The sequence below is a fragment of the Bombus pyrosoma genome, linkage group LG4, assembly GCF_014825855.1.
Source record: "Bombus pyrosoma isolate SC7728 linkage group LG4, ASM1482585v1, whole genome shotgun sequence".
Lineage (NCBI taxonomy): Eukaryota > Metazoa > Arthropoda > Insecta > Hymenoptera > Apidae > Bombus > Bombus pyrosoma.
The window spans coordinates 1,364,419-1,385,736 of NC_057773.1; the positions used below are offsets into that span (position 1 = coordinate 1,364,419).

The 21,318-nt window shown below is 46.4% G+C and overlaps 2 protein-coding genes across 18 annotated transcripts in view; both read left to right on the forward strand.

Moving 5' to 3' along the window:
- The window catches only part of LOC122566660 (protein turtle-like), a 156,215-nt gene extending 144,920 nt beyond the window's left edge, over positions 1 to 11,295 (forward strand). For 14 of the 15 annotated variants that reach the window (XM_043724228.1, XM_043724221.1, XM_043724227.1 and 11 more), the window contains one exon: positions 4,738 to 11,295. In XM_043724228.1, the coding sequence (XP_043580163.1) occupies positions 4,738 to 5,932 (1,195 nt within the window). In that variant the 3' untranslated portion in view covers positions 5,933 to 11,295. Of the gene's footprint in view, positions 1 to 986; positions 1,402 to 4,737 lie in introns of those variants that run through there. The other variant, XM_043724236.1, reaches the window with a different exon arrangement.
- A 2,541-nt stretch (positions 11,296 to 13,836) lies between these two features.
- LOC122566665 (protein borderless) lies at positions 13,837 to 20,989 on the forward strand. 3 transcript variants are annotated; one of them, XM_043724256.1, is made up of 12 exons: positions 13,837 to 14,469; positions 14,732 to 14,868; positions 16,578 to 16,806; positions 17,727 to 17,893; positions 17,963 to 18,107; positions 18,461 to 18,735; positions 19,023 to 19,157; positions 19,217 to 19,479; positions 19,552 to 19,727; positions 19,803 to 19,847; positions 19,922 to 20,101; positions 20,189 to 20,989. In XM_043724256.1, exons 1-12 carry the CDS (start codon positions 14,415 to 14,417, stop codon positions 20,410 to 20,412), a joined length of 2,031 nt encoding a protein of 676 aa, XP_043580191.1. In that variant the 5' UTR covers positions 13,837 to 14,414; the 3' UTR covers positions 20,413 to 20,989. The 3 variants fall into 3 exon arrangements, with proteins under 3 accessions (XP_043580191.1, XP_043580192.1, XP_043580193.1); XM_043724257.1 differs by having other exon boundaries at positions 17,757 to 17,893; XM_043724258.1 differs by lacking the exons at positions 13,837 to 14,469; positions 14,732 to 14,868; positions 16,578 to 16,806 and adding an exon at positions 16,927 to 17,007 and having other exon boundaries at positions 17,645 to 17,893.
- The last annotated feature ends 329 nt before the right edge of the window (positions 20,990 to 21,318 follow it).

A 21,318-nucleotide genomic window follows, 5' to 3' on the forward strand; every position in this document is an offset into this window, starting at 1 on the left:
ACGTGATAAAATATCACGAAAGTATCCGCGATTAATCTCCGCGCGGCAATGCTAATTCGTTGGCATTATCTACGCGCTTCTACTGTATGTCACGGTAATCGAATCGACCGATGGAGACTTCATCGTCGCGAAAAATGAAATCGGCGAATACTTCTCGGACAGCTTTTAATCTGTTCGCTGGTCGGTCTCGTGATAAGCCCTTTTCTCGATTTACACGCGCGCGACTGAGTCTCCCTCGTGCAAACACGAACGTATCTACCGCGCTTCTCCCGGGGGTTTTCACGAAGCGAGCAAATAATGCACGATTATACCTACACGAATATCCAGAACGGGCTGGACGGTTCAGCCACTGCCAAGATTATCGTTTCCAGCTCCGTATTCGTAGCCGTAGATGTGTATACCTTTCGAATATCGTTGGTTGTGTTAGCGCGTACAATCGGAGATCGAAGTATTTCGGACGGTGAATTGTCGAAATCGATGGAGGAAGCACGCGTACGAGGTACGAATACGGAGCTGATAGAACCTCGACGATCGACGTTCGAGGATCACGATCAGAGCAAGGATCAGAAGAGAGCCAACACGCGAGCTAAAGAAATTTTGCCGGAGATCGAGAGGGTTGCGGAGAGAAAGAGCTCGGAGTAGTCTTTGATAAAATCTGTCGATAGTCGAAACTGCGTCGCGTCATATGCTGCGACGGATGTGAGAGAAAAAACTAGAACGAGCGTAACTTTGGCACAAAGACATCTCCAGCGGGCTTGGAATTAATCGCTTTCTTTCCCTCTTTCTCTCATTTCTCGTACGAACGGCAATCGCGATAGAACGAAAGATGTATGACGAGGAAACGCGGCTAGAAAGGCAAACGATGAAAGGGAAAAGAGAGCAAAAGAAAGAAAGAAAGAAAGAAAGAAAGGAAAAGAATATGAAGAAGAGCTATAAATGAAAACGTGGGCGTCTCTTGTCCTCCTCTCTCTCTGTGTTTTCCATAGGTCGACAAATCTAAACGCGTGCGGCGAGTCAGTCTCGACGCTGACCCGTTGCAGCCCGTTGAATCCGCAACTACCACCACCACCACCACAACCTCTTCATCAACCACCACTTCCTACGCAAGTAACCACCCCCGCCACTGCCACCTCGGAGCCGGTCCACGAGCAGGCCCCCTCGAACCGTGATCGTGACCATCACGCACTCCACCTCGATAATCGAGATTACGAGAGCGTGTTTATCATAGAGAGGCGGAACAGTAAGCCTAACCTCCGCTAGCCACACTGAAAATAAACCAAGTACTACCACTGCTACTACTACTACTGCTACTACTACTACTACTACTACTACTACTACTACTACTACTACTACTACTACCACTACTACTACTACTACTACTACTTCTACTACTACTGCAACTGCTACCACTACTGTTACTATTGTACTACTACTACTACTACTACTACTACTACTACTACTACTACTTCTACTATTACTGCAACTGCTACCACTACTGTTACTATTGTACTACTACTACTACTACTACCACTACTACTACTACTACTACTACTTCTACTACTACTGCAACTGCTACCACTACTGTTACTATTGTACTACTACTACTACTACTACTACTACTGCAACTGCTACCACTACTGTTACTATTGTACTACTACTACTTCTACTACTACTACTACTACTACTGCTACTACTACTGCTACTACTATAATACGGCTACTACCATCGTTCAACTACTACTACTACGTACCCAAGACAACGGTTGCTCCCGAGACCACGAAAATAAGAACTCGTCGACGGCATACATGTATGTGTTTGTGTGTATCTGAAACACCTAATTGCCAAACGATACGTCGATCGGTCAAACGATTCGATCGATACTCGTGGTTCGTCGTTGATCGATCGAGCGAGCAAACGCCACTTGCCGCTGGGACTTGTCCGTTACCAGTACTATCACTACTACTACTACTACTATTACAACCTACCTACTGTACTATTACCGCTACTACTACTGCTACTACTACTACTACCTACTATGCGAGACTACAGCTCTGCAATGTTACCTGCTAGGACCTACTAATCTACCACTACTACCATCTACTACTATCTACTACTTAGGATGATTGTCATGACTGTAGATGAGATCAGCAATACAGGCAATACAGCTAGGAGTCACACTAGTAACATCCAGTCAGTACCCTAAATACCTTCGTTCGGCGGACTTAGGGAGTACATAGATACGAGACGAGAAAGACGGTAGATTTTAGTAGCTGAAAACGATTCGATTCTAATAATCGCTTAAACATAACGTACTACTTAATCAAGACACGTTCTTTTTCGCAATTGATTGAGGTTGGCAAACGAGGCTAGTCCTTGTCATTTTACGTAGATTGAAATTCTTTCAATATACCATGTACGTCGACTTTTGCATTTGTCCATGTTCATTCTCGATCTCGCCTCTACAGTGATCACCGTACATCACAAATCAACTTGTTCGTTCACCTTTCATTTTTTTTTCTCTCTCTTAACTGCCAGTCGCAATGATACTTCACTCATAACTGTCGCTGTCCTTCTTTCTCACTGATACGTTCATTCACTCCTTTCTGTCATCTACTTTGCTCACTTGACTCACGATCACTCACGTTCACCCGACTTGTTCACTTGATTTTTGTCTGTCGTCTCTCATTGTGCCACTCGCTCAATCGATAGACGATAATTAAGATACGAGCGAGTCGATGGTTTAGCAAGATTAACCGGTTAAATATAATAAATAAACCGGATAAACCGCGACGTAACAATGCGTATCAAAACGGACCCCGAAACCATCGAGATCGCTGTGACTACTTTTTTGCTCGTATATATTGAAACGTCATGGATTTCGCGCAACATTTCTGTATTCGTAGATGCACCGAACTGAGATAATTCTTATTAAAGATTCGATCGATAGCTTGCTTCATTTTTTAAAAGTGTCGCGGACCGACCCCGGTTAACACCCGAGCATTTCTGGTACAGTTTCGGTGCGGCGAACGAAACGCAACGACGACCTTCCTCTATTCGCCGGTATCGGTTCGCGGCATTTACTCTCACCTTTAACCCCTTTTCTCTCTCTCTCTCTCTCTCTCTCTCTCTCTCTCTCCTCTTCACGTTACGATCTCGATTACACGAAATAACTTGAGCAAACGGGAGCCTTCGCGGGGTCCGCCCGTTTGCTCTTTCAACTCTTTCCACTCACGTAGCATGTCACGCTTCACCGAGCATGACGATAAAAAGAGATGCAAAAGTAACAAAGACAAAAGAAATGCAATGGAACCGCTGCGATAGTAATCAGGGTGCTTCCCATCGATCGAAATTTTAACCGAAACTTCTTGTATTCTTTTGTTGTTTCCAGTCTATCGATTTTAGACGAGCCGTAAAAAGACGCGATCACACTCGATCACACACGGACATAAGCAAAGAAACATAGGTAAGCCGCTTTCACTGCGGCTCTACCCTCAACTGCATTTAGACACGATTTTTCATTGTATTATTCATTGTTGATCGTTTTTACACGATTATTCGTCATTGTACGAAACTTTGCTCTTTCCCCTACGATCGATGAACATTCTTGTCTGATTATGCTTAAATCCCCTCTTCCTCTACCATCGATCCGTTTTATATATTTGTATCGTTGCACAATGATCTGTTGTACATTCTCTTTACTTGATAATTTTCCGTGTTACCCCGAGTATTCCTTCTATTTTCCGTTCTCTTCTTTTCGCGGACGCAGTCATCCGACACCTATTTATCGTGTGTGATTTACGATTTTGTTTCGCCTTCTTTGTGTCTATTCCGTTGTGAACGCACGACGAAACGCAACGAGTTTTGGAAGAACGTGAGACGCGATCCCGACAGGAAAACGCGTTATCTATTTGCTCCCTAATATCACCGCCTAGAAGTAACGTTCGATTATTTAGAGTTATATTTCTTATCATTATCGCCACGATATTGTTTTTTGTGAATGTAATCGTTGTGTTACAACATTCTCTCTCCCCCATCTTTCCTTGCTGCCGGACCCGAAGGAGGAGAAAAGGTGACGAGTTTCGGAGCACCTAAATCCACGATTGCTATCACTAAAAAAAAATTGGGCAATGAGATCTAAAAAAAAAAAAAAATATTGAAAAAGAAAAGAAAAAAAAAGAAAGATCCACTCACTGGCAACGCCCACCCGCCCACGATCCACATCACGCCCGACCACTCGTGCACCGGAATGCGCATGCGCATGCCTTCCCCGCCTGCATCCATTATTCGTTATTATACGTATACGTAATTAATTCTCAATAATTATCTTGTACGTTTAACTTGTACGTCTGCCTTTACGTTGTTTTGTTTTCCTAGCTCCTTCTTTCCTTTTTGTTCGTGTTAACGTTGCGTATTTTTTACGTCGTTGTTGCACGTTTATCGCTGTGTATGACGATCGTTTAACATCGTCGAAGGAAATCGATCGATTTTCAAACTGTTCCAATATTCGACAGAGAACTCTTACTCTTACGCCTGCCATGCTTCTTATTTGTCAAGGATAGAACCGAGTCAAGCTTGTCCAGACTAAAAGAGCGCTCATTGTTTTCTAAACGAAACGATCGAAATTTCGTCTCGATGAGCACATAGCGCTTCGGAATTCCTTCGACGGCGTTGATCGCGTCGCCATAGTTAACGGCCACCATTGCGAACTCTCTAACGCTCGTTCTGTCCTACCCGTAGACCTAGAAAAAGCCGAGTACCAGGTCTAAATCTCCTGCGGGAGATTCTGAACCCGGATACGCCGGACTCGTGCCGCGGCCGACCGCTGGGAAAAATCTCACGCGCGGCCGACGGCCGCTTCGTGGTAGCAGACTCGGTCCTCAGCTCGGCGAACAACAGCATCCTGGACGCTTCGAGCAGCGACGACGGTGGATTCCTGCCGAAGCAGCGGCTCAAATCCTCCTGGCGGCGACCGCTCGTCGGCACCAGTCAACTCAGCCTCAGGTCCGATGGTAGTGGCGTCTCCATCGGAGGGTTACCGCCGTCTATTCATCATCACGGGACGGTGAACTCGTTAGCTAGAATAGCGCCAGCAATCTGCACGATCTCGTCACCCAGGTTCTTGGCCAGTTCACCGAGCGGGCCGCAAGTCCCCTGGACGCCTTTATACTTCAGCGATCTCAGTTCTGTCAGGCAACCATCATCCGGAGAACGTTCCTTTCCGACGCCGCCCGATTATCTTCAGCTTCGTAGCGTGCACCAGCGATACAGCCAGGAGCTTCCCTCGTTGAAGGCGATCCACGCCGAGTCTAGGAGGTTCGTACCCGTTCAACCGTTGGCGACCTCTTCGCCGCCTCAATCTGCCGGTAGATCGAGAGCGAGGCTGCCTCCTCGACACGCGAGGCATGCGAGGTCTGCCCCAGAGCTGGCCGCGTCCCCAGACTTGGAGACATCGCCGGAGAGTAGGTCTAGCAGCTCGGGCTTCGGCAGTAAAAACACCTCGCAACAGAATCAGAGCTCGAGGAGCGGTAGTACAGTGGCCGAGTGGAGACCACCGCCTTACAGACCACCGCCGCCACCCCTGGTTGGCCGATGGTTGGAGCTTCAGGATCAAGCGAAAGTCGAGCACACGCACATTCAAAATGCCGTGGACGCCGGCAGCGTCGATGGACATTACGAGTTCGATCCTGTCTCGTGTACGCCGACCCCTACGTCCGCCTCCACCCCGACCAGGGAAGAGAGGCCACCGGTACATCAGATTCACACTATTCACGTGCCACACATTCACCAGGTGCATACGATCCATCACCAGACGCCGAGATATAGCAGGGACAACATCGAGGCTAGAGTGCAAGCGATGAAGGCCGAGTTCCATCAGTTTCGACAGCGGCAAGCGAGGAGAAGACAGAGCGCGCATCTCGAAAGCGCCTGTTGACGGCACTGTTCACTAGTAACTAAGTTGCATTCGTTGGATTTCCATATAGTTCCATCATCGGATATCTGCTCCGATTCGTTGCTTCTTCGTCTCTTTCGTGGTCAATCGGAAACGAGAAGAACGCGTAACGAGAGACGGGACGCTCTGCGAACGAAGCAAATTCGCAAATCAAGACATCTCGAGAACATCGGAAGAGAAAAGAACGGAAGAACAATCTCGAAGGACGCGGGAGAGCGATGAAGCGGACGAAACCCAGCAAATCCCGGCTGTGACGAAAGTTATGCAAACGCGATTCCAAGCGGACGTCGCCGTGATTATCATCGGAGACCAACTGTTAAAGCACAACGAGGATCATCGTACGCGATTCAAATGTAGGCAACTTCAAGTCAATTCTATCAGCTGGGCAACCATCTCTACAAAAAAAAGGCTGTTACAAGCGTCAGCTCAGGATACATAAATTTCACCAACGCGAACAACTAACGTAGTAGAACTGTACGTTAAGAAGTTACACATCGTCCGAGTCCGATCGTTGCTGATTTAAGGAGAAAAGCGACATGCGAGACGAGTTCTCGTACCCCCCTTCTCTCGTCCAACAGTCAAGGAATGTCACAAGGAGGATCGACGACGTTCCAGAGGATCCAGCGACGAAAGACGAAAGATGGTTCGAGCAGGCGGGGACGATTCGAGTTCGACGATCGTTATTGGTCATATCCCGCGTGTACCAACGACGCCTACGTCCAATTCGGACGACCGTGATTTTTAGCGTTACTAATATTATCGAGTAAAGAGAAAATCAGGCGCATGAGTTTCTTAGCGAATGGAAGTGCGAGGAAGAAGCCGGAGGACGTTCGGCCGAGAACAACTCGGTAGAGAACCGATTCCGTTCGAACCGATAACTAAATGTTCCCGCCCGAGGAATTAAGCGAAACGATTGGCACGGAACGTGAAATCGGGTTTCAGCGAGAAAGAAATACCGATAAGACGAGAGACGGCATGATACTCCAAAGAAACTACACCGTGCTCCGTATATCTTTTAAAACGACACGTAAGAGTAACTTTAATCGTACACTGTAAGTAATAATTAAAGAAAAACAAAAAAAAAATGAAGCAAAAAAAAATGAAAGCGAATGCGATGCAACTAAAAAAAGAAGATAAAAAAACACACAAGTAAGATAATCGAAGAATTACCATACACGTATACATACATACATACATACATACATACATACATACACACACACACACACACACACACACACACGAGAATCTAAGAAAAAAATAAATTAAAAGGTTAATTATATCGATGAGCAATGGACTCGAAAAGTGATATTAGGCCGAAGCTTGCCTGGAAATTGCTTAAGGACTCACTCGTACTGCACTGCCTGTTTAGGGTTTCGCTAGCGACCCAACATATTATCGGCACAATAATTTTTCTTAAGTAAAGTAAACGAGGATAAGTAAAGTTCTTTGAATCTAGCCGCGGTCTGACGGCCACGGAGTTTGCGAACACGCGCGTGCACGCATTCCGAGACATCGAGAACCGCTCGCCGCCTTTTTCTCTCGCCCACCCTCGTCGCGAGCCCATTTTGCTCCGGTCGAGCCTTTCGGCGCGAACTTTTGCCATGCGAAGGCTATTCCTTCACGAACTGCCAGCGAACGACGACAATGGGACCGACGACTATTCCCCCTCTGTCCGTTCCTTCCAACGGGAATGCGTTCGCGGCAAGAGTTCCTGTGACTGACAAACCAATATACATACGAAAGGAGATCGCAAATCGTGCACTCGCGTGGAAGCATCGCCGTTGGATGCCGTGACCCGTGCATTAGATACAAAAGAATTACACACGCGTACACACTCTTATCGACAGTACATGACACACTGGCGACACATTCGCACATACACGCGTGCACGCGCAAACACACATACAAACACACACACGCGCTCGCGCGCGCGTGCGCGTACACGAAGAGAGGAAGGACGAGCGAATGACGAACGAGCGAGTGTTGTACGAATGATTACAGACACGCGACACACGTGTACACACGAAAAGCGTTCTTCGATACCCACCTAATTCTCACCAAACGCATTGTATTAAATCATCTCGAGTCGAGGACGAAGCTCGTGGACGGCCCACAGAGTGTTCGAGAATTCAAATACGGGCTAACTTCGATCGAGTAGAACGCGACCTAAACGAATGAGAAAGATGTTAACGTATTCACCCGCGATACTTTACACGATAATTATAACGTGTTACTTCGATTTAATCGAACGCCGCTTCCAACTTCTGTTTCCTCTTCTTTGGTTTCTACCTCCTCTCTTGTTAAATTTTCTTGATTACTTTCCGTTCAACTGCACACTGCGTGCGAACACAGGGCAAAGCAGCAGCTGCGACTGCGGAGCAATCGAATACTCTCGGGCCGCGGCGCCGCGCGATTTCCCCTCGACGTCTCAGCATTTTACTTTTTTTTATAGTACAAAACATTTATTTATACGTGCGTATTATAAATACTTATATTATATAAATATAATAGCAAGGGCTCTACTCACGATTCAACTATACTTCGACGAAAAGCCGTAAAGCCGACAAGTGCAAACGACGACGCGGACGCTGTCGAGGCAGGACGCTCTGTATAATCTCCGTTAAGATGTAACTGAATGAGTGCGGCGTGAGATGAGTGCTATATTGTGCGATAGAGTGCGGGATAGAAGAGAAGAGTGTATCTGTTTGAGTGTATGAGCGTGCGTGAGAAAGAGAAGGAAAGAAAGAGTGCGGAATAAACGAACAAGAGAAGCGTATAAGATGGAAACAAAGAAAGAACGGAGGTGACGCGAAAGAGTACCAATATTCTAAAGTAATTCTAATGATTGAATTAATAATTTGATAATTAATTGATATTGTACATCGTAAACGACGTAGCGTGTAGCGTATTAATCAACGAGAACGACGAACGCGGCGACGACTAATTCGTTAAATTAATTACTATTACTCGGGATCGAAGCGACAGCGAGGAGAAGCTTGAGGGGCACGCGTGATCGGGCCACGCCGCGATTTTTGAACTATCGTTGCTGTTGTATCATAATAAAATTGGATGTAAGAGGCGTGTCTCGATCAAGCCGTATGGTTCCCTGGTAGCAAAGAGTGGCGCACTGTGGACGCGGTGCCGATGATCGATAACGAGGACGTACTCTCGGCCGAACGAAAGGAAGCGAGCGATCGATCGGTAATCTTTTTGTACGTCGAACGGCCATGATCGATTTAAATCATCCGTTGTTCCTTTCGCGGATCGAAGAGTCGAACTCGACGAGATGACGTGGTACCGCGTAGAAAGCCGAAAGAGCAAATGTCTAGGCGCAGGGAGAGGATCGGAAACGTCGATCGATCGCCTCCGTGGGTCGACGTTTTAACCGATCTTCCTTTACCCGTGTGGCCCTTTGCCTGTTTAGACGGTCGAGCAAAGAGAAAATACGGCGAGCGAAAGAAAAGAAAAACCAACCAATTGATATAGACATATAAGTAACGTGTAGATATATCATAGTTAGATACAACGATCTCAAGAATACGCGCAGAGTGTCGACGATCGCGATGAATCGGAAAGACGAGAGGACGAGACGGGGTGCCTTCGACGAACGGAGGTGCCGCCGCTAAAATTTCAGTGTAATCGTGCGGCACCAATAGGTGGCAATGCCACGAATGTCGTCTGAAAGAGTCTGAGATCTAGCAAGGAATATATATGTACGTATGCATGTATACAGAGACCGAGACGAAGGATACGACATAGAACGGGAGAAAGGATTAATGGTTTGGCGCGATCGCGTGTTAAATGAATAATATGGTTGAATCGTGAATTCGTTCGTGTAACGTTCGTCATCAACATTCATTATCGATAGCTTCGTTTTGCGTTTGTTCTTTTTGTTCCTGAAAAAAGAACCGTTGTCCTCATCTTCTCCCTCTTCTGCATCTTCACCGTATTCATCTTTCTACTTCCCTATCTCCTTTCACTTTTCTACTTCTCATATCTACGTATTTCCATTTCTTGCTCTCCGTCTACCTCGAGTCATCGTCATGGCTTTCTTTTCGTTTGCGATTTATCTTAGTCGCGTTATTTATTTAGAGTTCGAGCGAGTATGAACTTACCGCCGGATGTGAATGAAATTAATTTAGGTATTCGCTCTTTACGTACCTGAAAGCCATCTGGCATAGCATATTTTTCAGAGTCGCGAGTGAAATTTTCATCCCTTGGAGCAGAACGTTTGCGAATCCAACACGTGCAGCAGCTAACAGAAAGATATTCTTCGCGGTCGAGCTAGAGATCGCGCGAGATTGGATCGATCGGTTAGCGATTACGTTCGAAACGATCGCGTATATTTACTTTCATACTATGTTTCGTACTATGTTTCTCTGCGTTGCGATAACGTAAAATCGCGAAAATATTTCGGAAAGTCGAGCCGTCGAATCGCGCGCGTAAACGGCAGGCTAGAAAAATGGCCAAAGAGACTCGAGGTCTCTACGATCGCGCACGTTTAGAGTTTTCTAGCGTCAGCGTCGCGCTACTATTATACAATGGCTCTCGGGTACTATTTTTCACCGGTATTACGATCTTCTCATTTCCATCACGGTATTCCGCATTCTTTCGAATAATCGACGCGAGTTTTCCTTCGATCGATAAAAACCGCAACGAATTGTGAACAAAATTTAATGATCGAGAGAGAGAAAGAAAGAGACGAACGTAGAAGGGACGGCGTCCTAGCGACGCCGCGCCGGTAGCAAGCGATCCGTTTTTCAAAATAAACGATCGTCGCAGTTCCAGGTACGACGAGAGTTTTCGAGTGTTCAAAGTCTATCGGCATCGAGCACACCGACGATTTCTAGGGCAACGTCCAACCGTTCGTTCAACCATGCCCGTTGTCTTTTTTTTTCGTTTTACAAAAAGTTACCCTTTGATTTCCGTTCGTGTCAGCGTTCTTCAATCGCCGGATATGCATCCGCGCGCGTGCATCGAATATAATCTTCTTATCGTAACGTTCTTCTGTATCGTCTGTCTTCGCTACGTTCGCTTAAATATATCGTCCGTTTTCTTGTTGCACGCGCGACTTCCAACCGAGCAACAAAATGAAAGAAGTAAACAAAAGAAAAGGAGAGAGAAGAGAACGAATAGAAACGAACGAGAGGCGCGTTTTCGTTAGTCACCTTCGCGAGTGCTCGCTTTCACCTCCATTTTTCACCGTTTTATTGATTGACCTATGCTTTCTCGCGAACCTCCCCCCACGAGAACTCCAAGACGTACTAACCTAGGACAAATTGTAGACAATTTATTATCAAATAAAAGTGAAAAATAAAGCGACATTTGAAAGGAAAAAAGAAGAGAGTCTGTGTTGTGGGATATCTCTACGTTCACTCCAATCCCTTCTAGAAGTATGCGCGATACGTATGAGCGCACCGATCCGATTGCAACTCTAAACGCGTACGCAAATAAATGCATATAGAAACTATAAGATGCACTCGTCTGCACGAGGTCTATCGAGTAAAGTTCGATTTATTAATACGTTTGTAGGAACCGAAACGGGACGGGGATACTAGCTCCCATTCCGTCACACACGTACTAACACGTTGCCCGGCTTTTTAAAACGGTATACTACACCTATATCGATAGTGTATAATATATTATATTATCGTGTATTAATATAATATATTACGTTAGTATCGTATATAATATAATATATGCAATATACCATAGTTTATAACGTTCAAATTTAATAAATACAAACGTTATTTTAGAAATCTGCCTCTCGTGATACTTTCATTGCTCAAAAAGCGCAACGACTATCGCGGCGGCCGCGTGTCGTCGCGAAATACTTCGAGATGTCCGTCAAATCGATCACGTCGAACGATCGCCATCGCTCGTCTCAAAACGCAATTGAATCGTTGTCGACCGAATTACCGCGTCGCTCCGTTTTCTTAGACCATCGAAGGATTTCCACGAAACCGATGAAACGGAACCACTAGCCAAGGCAATAAGATCATTGCCAATTCGGCGTAACGAGGGCAACGTCCAATCGTTAAACCGAGAATGCTGTAGGTACGTATTTTTGTAGGCTGAGCGAAGAAACGCGAAATCTCGGTCTTTGTCTGTAATTTATGAAGACTGTGCGTATGACCCGCCATTAAACGCGCGCAGAAGGAACATTTGCGCAACGCGTCTACGGTACTGATTACCGGGAATTACTGTAATTTCCATGATTTCCCTCGATAACGTCGCGGGCGAAAAACTGGAGCGTTTCGTCGCGATAACATTCCCACTCGACACGTCTACATCGGCTAAATGCGTTCACGAGGCTTTTCGATGGTCTATTCGAAGAAAAAGAATTAAACACTCCATGATTATGCCGTGAGACAGCTGCGGCGGAGACGGTTTAGCTGCGAAGTGACCTAAACGCGAGACGGTCGATGTGCAACTCCCATTTTCGATTTCCGAAGATTCATTGGTCGCATGGCAGGTGGACCAGGAACAAGTTGTTCCCTTGTATGGCTCGTCGATGAAATAATACGGTCGGTATCATTATGGACGCATTTATTTCCAGTGTCCCGGCCACGTCCAATCCTGGATCGTGATCCATGCGAATGGATCCATTATCTCAACAGCGTGACAAGGCTGTGGGCAGTCTACTAATGCGGCAAGGGACGGATGTGACGTAATCTGAGGTCACCCACGCAAATGGCGCGCGGCTGTGCCGGTGTACAGCTTCGTCGTCGTTGTCGTCGTCGTATCGCTGCAATGACTCGATCGAGATTCGATTCGACCCATCTCTCGCAGGAACATCCTCGTTCCAATTATTAGCTTTCTTTGTTTCCTCCAACCATTCCTTCGATCGCATCGTCTTTCTTTGCAAAATTATCGCTCGATCCGCCCTTGTAACGAATTTAATCGGTGAATCTAGTCCGCGGCGGAAAACAATAAAACAAAGACAAACGTCCCATAATCGGTGGAAACCAGAGACGCACCGATTACCAAGCCAATGACTTTAATCGAGCGAGAGAATTACTGTCGGAGACGGTGAATTTTACGCCGAAAAACGGAGCCGTGAACTCGACGAACGTGACACAATAGTAAATATACGTTGCCGGAAGTCGGCGTCTTCGTTACGAGAGCACCGCGAGACGCAATTACGCTGTGTAGGCGGATAAATAAAAGAGATCTCTGCGACAACCAGCTACACCTATCGCGCTAACCTTCTGCTACTTACATTCTCTTAACGCAACTACGTTCTTACGAAATGTCAAAGCGTTCCTAAATTTAGGACCATTCGCAGGCTGAATCGGATGTCTCTATAAATGGTCGTTCATTTCTATGCAAGACCAGGTTTGACGAACTTTTAATCTCCGTTCGGGCCTCTTAACTACCTCGATCCAGCTTCAGATAAGAAAGAGTGGCACTGAAAGAACGCGATTCGTCCGAGATTGAATGGACAAACTCTCCCGCCAGGCGATGAAAGAACAGAACGTATTTCGCGAGTACAGACTACAGAGTATAATAAGAGAGAAATAACTGGGTGCAGAATTTAAAGGATCCTAGATAACAAACGATAGATAGATAATGTGCGTAGATGAGAGACGATGATACGAGGCCATCCCTTGTTCCCATAAAATCATCCACCGATCGCATCTGACTCTCGGCTTCTCCCACGGAACGGTTTAATCATTTTTCTGGCGCGCCCCCCGTTCGCGTGGTGAATGTGCCGGGTAATAGGAACGGCGCGGCGCTAGAGAAGCCCGTACAACTAGAAACCGCGAACGTAGAATCGTCTGGTACCCCGCGGATCTCCCTCCTCTGGACGCTAGTAGCATTACCCCTTCCCAATTGCACAGCTCGTTACCGCTTCTGTTCGGCGTCGTATCCGCTTGGATTGAGCGAGGCGGAGCGATTACTTGGTTATCACCACAACCACCGAAGCATTCGGTGAGCGAACGTTCCACGGTGGATCAGCTCGGTAGGCCGCATCGATCTCTCGGTACCACTCGATCTTGTGGCTTTCGATAAAAGACGTCAACATTGAAACCGCTGCAACCAGATCGTACGGAGAACGCGTCGGGATAAAAACGCTAAAGGCTCGATTTCGAGTGACTCGATCGACGGATCGAGAAGTACGGATGTTTGGTAGAAAAGCACCGTGCTGAACATCTCAAGGACAAGACAAAGAGTAGGAAGAGAGAAGTAGAAGGGAGGCGGTGGATGTGCTGACGTTGATCGAGCCAGAAGTTCGATCGCGAAAGTGTCGCGTGTCATTTAATCGTCGCAGGTGGTGGTCGATGTTTAATGAGTGTCAGTGATGACAGATGTATTTTGCTGCCGTGTTTCGTACGACGTCATCGTCGGGCGCGAGGTGTAACTTGCTTCTGACATTGCGTCCGCGTACTATCGCTGGAAGACAGCTACGAAAACGGTGAGAATTCATCGTAACAGCGATCTTGGATAACCAAAGAAAATGTCCAGAGCGATTGGCATTCACCAGCTGCTGGCCATCTTCCTCTGCTACCAAGGTGAGTCGCACGTCCCAACGGGAATCTTTTTCTTCTCAACATTCGAGGCTCGTTGATATCGAACTTTGCGTCGATTTAATTGGGACTCGCTTGACGGTCGCGCGTAATACACCAGAAAATTAACCAATTTGCGAAAATTGACTTGATCCTATATTGTTATTTATCACGCGATGTTCTCGCCAACCGCGCCGATTGTTCACTCGCTTGCCGCATCGATTCTCGCCGGGGATCATTTGCTGATTCGCGTCTCTATTATTTTCAGCATTCGGCTTGATACTAGAGGAAGAGAACGAGCCGAATTATCTGAACGCAGGAGTTGGAGAGTACGAGGTGTTTAATTGCGATTTGGACTTTCCACACGAGACTCCGATTCCCTACATTCTTCAATGGAATCGTGACGTAAGTGCGACAACATTGATTTCAAAGTATCGTCGATTTCATCTCGTAAGTTTCGTTTCATCGTATGAGATACGAACAACAAGGACAGAAACGATATTGCTCAACTTTGATAAACAATATTATTTCTCTCAGGATGCGAAAATCTCGACTTGTTTATCGGTTACGTGGTTTGCGGTTACCAGGGGAAGATGAAACTTCGACTCGTCCAAATGCATCGATACGTTCTTGATCCTCCAAGGAAATTGATAGCCGATCTCAAGGAGATAACTTATACTCCCGTTATAATAACTCTTGGTCTTCGTGTAATTTAATCAAAATAATAGAAACATGGAGACCAATTTTGTGCTTCGTCGCCGAGGCCTGATCCGGTGATTCTAACTCGATGTAAAGCAGAAAAAAGCGAGATCTACATCGATTAATTCGTCTAATCGAGATTACGTCTACCAGAGAACAGTCTGCGTTTACGTTCAACCACGTAGAAAAGTGTTGGCTCAAGGTTGAGTAGGTGATTCGATTTCTTTAAGAAATGTATTCGATCCGTGTGGGAAGCCCGATATAGTTTTTCGTGACTCCGAGTCTCGATTTCGAGGCATCGCGCAATATTCTGCGGATATGATGTTAATGCGGTTGCAGTTGCACAATTTTGTGTTGCAATCTTTCCATCGGGTGTAAATCCTCTCGATCGACAAACTTTCTTAACTTCCATTCCGTAACGAGAACGCCAGAGTCATAGGCGTTTGTTTTCCTATTTACATATGTCCGACCTCTTCGTTAACTCTCGTCGTCATAGATCTAAGTAGCAAATTTCCAAAATTTCACGAGAAATCGTGTCGGTTGACTGTTACCTAATGTAAAATACAAATGAAGCGAACTAAACGGAAGTCGTAAAGCGACATCGATTGATCGTGTTGATTTCCTGTTAACGGCGAAGAGGCGTCGTTCTTTCGCGGATGTTGCATTGGAAACGCGTGCAGCCGCACGCCGGAAACAGATTGAGCGTCGCACATGGCTATCGCATGAAATCAAGTGGAACTTAACCTGATTGGTCCCTGCGTCGGTGCGTATGCAAAACAGGTGTTCGGTCCCTCTCTGTCTGTCAAACGTAGTAATTGGAGTACGGGACGTAAGGTTGCATTATATTTAGTCACGGCGAGTCCACGACACGAGGGGTCCAGCCAGTGGGTCACTGCTAACGCATTGTCAGACGATTAGGGACGATTAGAGGCCTTTTCACCAGCCTCGTTTTGACCGCCAGCGTTCCCTAAGTTCCAGCGTTTTTCATTTTTACGAGCCCCCGACCGTTCCTTCTTTCAAGGATCACGTAAATCTCTGATTTCGTAACGCGACTTCCGACATCTCGTGTTGCACTTCTTTTCCATTCCTTCTAACGTTATCGCGATCGAGCCACGGTTATGAAATTGATTGTCTACTGGCTGGCCTCGCAAACGTAATCGCATGTCGGAAGTCAAAATAGATCGATAAATTAGGTTTAAGTCACGTCTGCAACGTTGTTACGTTTCGCCCGTTAGCGACTACACGCAGGAAGAGAAATTGTTCACACCGACGATGAATAATCGTACGGAGAACCGTGACTATTGGTCGCGTACATGGTGAAGGAGGAGGAAGCTGTTAGGGACGCATCGTCGACACGAATCATCCTCTGATACCGGAAGAGAACTTTAATACCGAGCAATCTGTGATCGTTCCAGGGTCGAACGATCTTTTCATGGTACAACGGATATCCGTCTGTGGGACTGGGCTACGAGGGTCGCGTTCATCTTTTAGAAGATGCCGTGAATCGCGGATACGGACAGGGCAGCATTAATCTCACGAATATTCGTGAGAGCGATCAAGGATGGTACGAGTGTCGGGTGATCTTCCCGAACAGGACGCCTAACTCCAGGAACAATGGAACGTGGTTCCACCTCGCCATAGATGGTAAGGTCGCGCACTTTCTTGCATCCGTTAATCTGCTAATTCGATAACACCAAGTGGTGAAGGGAATTAACGCAGTTAAACGCCGACTGACTAACCCTGAGCACTGAATTGGGTCACGCTGGACAACCAACGCTAATGCCGCGCTGGACGAAGCAGAGGCTCGTGACCGTGAAACCGTCCTGGATTTCCGGCAACGAGGAAGTAAACGTTTACACCTAATTTCACTTTTCATACGTCATTCTAGTTTTTTTGAGCCTCGTTCGGATTCCAAAAAAATTATTTCAGTCCAAGTATCGGGCGACGGAATATACGAAGTTTCGTTTCAACTCATCCCGCTTCGTAGCGCAAGATGATTCACTCGTTAACTCAGACGGAATTCTGCTTTTTACCGCTAGAGTTCTGTTGAACGTTAATAAGGAATTGAGTCATCGTGCGCATTCGCAGCGCAGTTGATCGCCGTAGAACCAATCGCGAAATTAACTGGCCCTCGATAGAACGAACTCGTTCGACCGACCGATCATACGCGGATACGTAGTTTTGCACGCAGTGGCGCGCCCTTTCCTAGAAAAAAAAAAAGTAGAAGAAGAAACAGAAAATAAAGGCACGGAAAACGGTAGTGTAGCGAGAATGAGTTTCCGCGATTCGCCACTGAAAGAACACAATGCCTCTGTCACGCATCGAATCGAAATAACACTTACGTTATTGTGCACACGATTCACGGTGGCAAGCGCGCCGATTAACCATTACGAATGTGCACTAGATCGATTAACACGTTGCAATCACTGCGATTAAAGCGAATTAACCGATTCAAAGGATTAATCCCGCCTATTGCTGGCAGACTAAAACCAAACGAAACGATGTAATCCCGCTGATGCTTACTAACCTGAAACTGGGCAGACTCGTTAAATCGTTCAACCCAGGTGCGTCGCCGTTTCCGACGTCTGTTCCAGGCGAGACTTTGCTGGCGGTCCCGCCTGTCAACAAGACAGTAATGGAGGGTGAGTCCGTTAGTTTCGATTGCGTCGCCAAAGGAGAGAAGTCGGTCGTAAACTGGTTCCGCGAGGGCGTGGAAATTACGGCAATCGAGGTAACATATTTTGTCGATCACAGTGTAATACAGGGTGTCCGCAGTTGATTTTCGATCGATTTATAATAGGATCTTAGAAGGAGAGCGTCCATCGCCGAGAATGGAACGCTGACCATCAACGCGCCTGCCATGGGTGACCTTGGGGAGTACACCTGCATGGTGACCGGTGAAACTGGAGACCAGCAGAGCGCCTCGGCCTTCCTCAACGTACAATGCAAGTATTCTCAGACGATCCCTTCTTTGCCAACGAATTAGACCTCGAGATCTATAGAATCGAGCGACACAAATGCGCGTGCAATTGCACACGTAGCGATATCAGAGGGTGGAATACCGCACGAGGCCATGATCGCACACTTTCGCCCAGGAAATGAAATAATAACATGAGCGGAATAATGGGAATTACCGACGAGAACAACCGACGATAACTGCGCGGTAATCAAGATCTCTGCGGGCGAAAGTGTAACGAGCGTGGCTCGCACCAGAATTTTGTTCGACATTCCCTGCTTTATTATGGGACCCGTGACTCTGACCTGCGCTCCGTTAACGAAGTATCGTTTGACGTTTCAGACAAGGCGAAGGTTATATACGCTCCCCGGGAAGTCTATCTCCCGTATGGAAAACCAGCCCTTCTGGACTGTCATTTTAGGGCGAATCCATCCCTAACGAATCTGCGTTGGGAGAAGGATGGATTTCTTTTCGATCCTTACAACGTTCAGGGCGTCTTCTACAGGAGAAACGGTTCTCTGTACTTCAGCAAAGTGGACGAAACTCATTCCGGAAGTTACACTTGTACACCGTACAACGAACTGGGCACCGACGGGCCCAGCCCCTCGATCACCGTGGCGAGTATTTCTTTTTTTTTTCGTTACATATGTACAATTGCAACATAATTGCAATTGAATGAAACGCAAAGCTTTTCACGAGGCCGGTCTGAAAATCGTTGACCCCGAAAGCGGCATAGAAGAAAAGAGAACAAGGCAATGTCATCATTGAGACCATTGATCGCTTGAGACCAGTATTAATCGTTCCTTTATTTTCCAATTGTCAACTTTTAGAGGGACACAATTGCCGGCTCAAACAGCTCGCCCTTGATAATTCTCGCTCCTAATTCGGAAATTTCGTTTGATAGGTGGTGCAAAGGCCGCCGGTGTTTACAGTGACCCCACAACACTTGTACATAAGGAAATTGGGAGAGAATTTGGAGATACCTTGCGACGCTAGGGATGGAGATCAATCCCATCGACCGTCGATCGTTTGGTACAAGGTACGTTTCATCGATGGCCTTTCATCTTCTTTCTCAATTAATCTCGACTTCCGCAACAGGATGGTTCGCCAGTACCACCGGGAAACAGGACCATCGTGATCGGTGGCAATTTGACGATCGATAGAATTCAAGAACAAGATAGAGGACTGTATCAATGCGCGGCTAGCAACGAAGCTGCAACCGTTGTTGCGGACACGGAATTGATGGTATTGAACGTTCCTCCGAGAGCACCGTACAATCTAAGTGCCAACAGCAGCAATAACGCGGTCACGCTGACTTGGGTGCCAGGGTACGTGAGGCCCAAGATGGAGTATTCAGTTTGGTAAGTAAAACTTTCAAAGAATCGATGTGATATCGTTTATAACGTTACACAACTACTTATTCTCGCTAACAGGTATAGACCAACAGATACCACGGAATGGAGAACGATGAAGATCGTGTCTAGGAAAATCACCGAGGCCACTGTCAACAATCTAAATCCCGGACGCGAGTATGAATTCATGGTGCTTAGTCAGGACAAACACGGAGACGGGATGTTTAGTAAAACGTTGCGTATTTTCACGCAGCCAAGTACGTATCATTCCGTACAATGCGATACTATTGTACGCGAGACGTACAGATTGATATCGGACAAATAAATTCCAGGTTCGATAGACGAAAACTCGGCATCGGAATATCGTAGTCCACCAGGTAGGCATACTTAAGTCTACGCTTTTTACCTTTCTACATTTTGCGATCTTATCGAAACATTCTTTACTTAAAAGACGACCGAATGGGTCCGCCGATCAACGTCAGAGTACAGGCCACCGTGCAGGGTTATTTAGTCACCTGGGAACCCCCTGCCTACGGCAAAGAGCAAGTGAGACTATACGCGGTTAGGTGGTTCCGAGGCCCGTCCGAGCAACTATACGGAAGAGCAGAAACGACCGACACTTACTACCTAGGTAATTGTTGACCTTCGTTTATTAAACAGCACTTTCAATTTTGTCAATTTGTCGCGTTATATTTAATATTTTGAACAATCGTTGTAGTTAAAACCTTAGAAGAGGAGAGCTATTATACGTTCGAGGTGGCCGCAATGTCGATGTCTGACGACGTGGCCACAAGCGAGCGCGTCAGTCTCGAAGTTCCAGCATACCGTAGGAACAGGGCGATATCCATGGGAATAGTGGCGGGCATCGGATTTCTGGCAGCAGCCCTGGCTGCCATATGGTGGGCAAAGAAACGTTTCTGTCAGTCATCGAACGAGAAGTAAGGGACATCCATTGTGGAATGACCCTAGGCGCGTTTCAAGTGGAAGGCTTTCGGCAGAGGATCGAAAGTCAACGCGCAGGCGCAAAAATGAACTTCCCTAACGTAGCGATATCGATAGTTGATACAGTACGATGAATTTCGTTTTTCCAAGTGGATCGCTCGTCGACTCGCGAAATTGTAATCGTTTCTATGTAACACATTATCGATCGCGTAGATGTAAGGGAGATGTAAGATCGAGACGGCAGTCATTCGATGTTGAAGAGTTTCGTATGTGGGACGGTTTGATTTACTGCGTTTACGTATAAGTTACTACTACGAGTGTTCTTGCATTGCATCGTGTTACATTATGTATCGTTTAAAAGCTTTATTAGATAAGTGCACGTTTATTAAGGATTAGATACGGCATTTGACCGTTATTTGGCCATCGGGCCTCGAGGAACGCATGGGTTCTTAACCCGTCAAAAGCGTCAAACGTGTCCCAGTCTACCAGGTTAAATGATTCGGCTAGGACTATATTTACGTATGTATACATCCGAAACGTTTTTGTATTGTAAATAAATTGTGTCGATTACTATGCACCATGCCTCTGACATATTCCTTCGCGACTATCACACCGTTTTTATAATCCATGATACAGGACAAGCACTGTTCGAAATTGTTTGGACATGGCTGACAATCGGCTTACGCTAACTGCATATTTTTGTCTTCACGCGGTCAGGGACACGAAATACGGAGGTTGTTCTTGAGACTGCAGAACCTTGACGGGTTTCATAAGCAGCTGAACGATAGTCGATGATCCAGTGGAAGATAGTGTTTCAGCGGGAAACAATACTGGAACTCTAATGTCGTGATCGTTCTGGCTAGATACCGTGTAAATGCGGCTGTATTGGTGAAGAAGTGTCGAGAT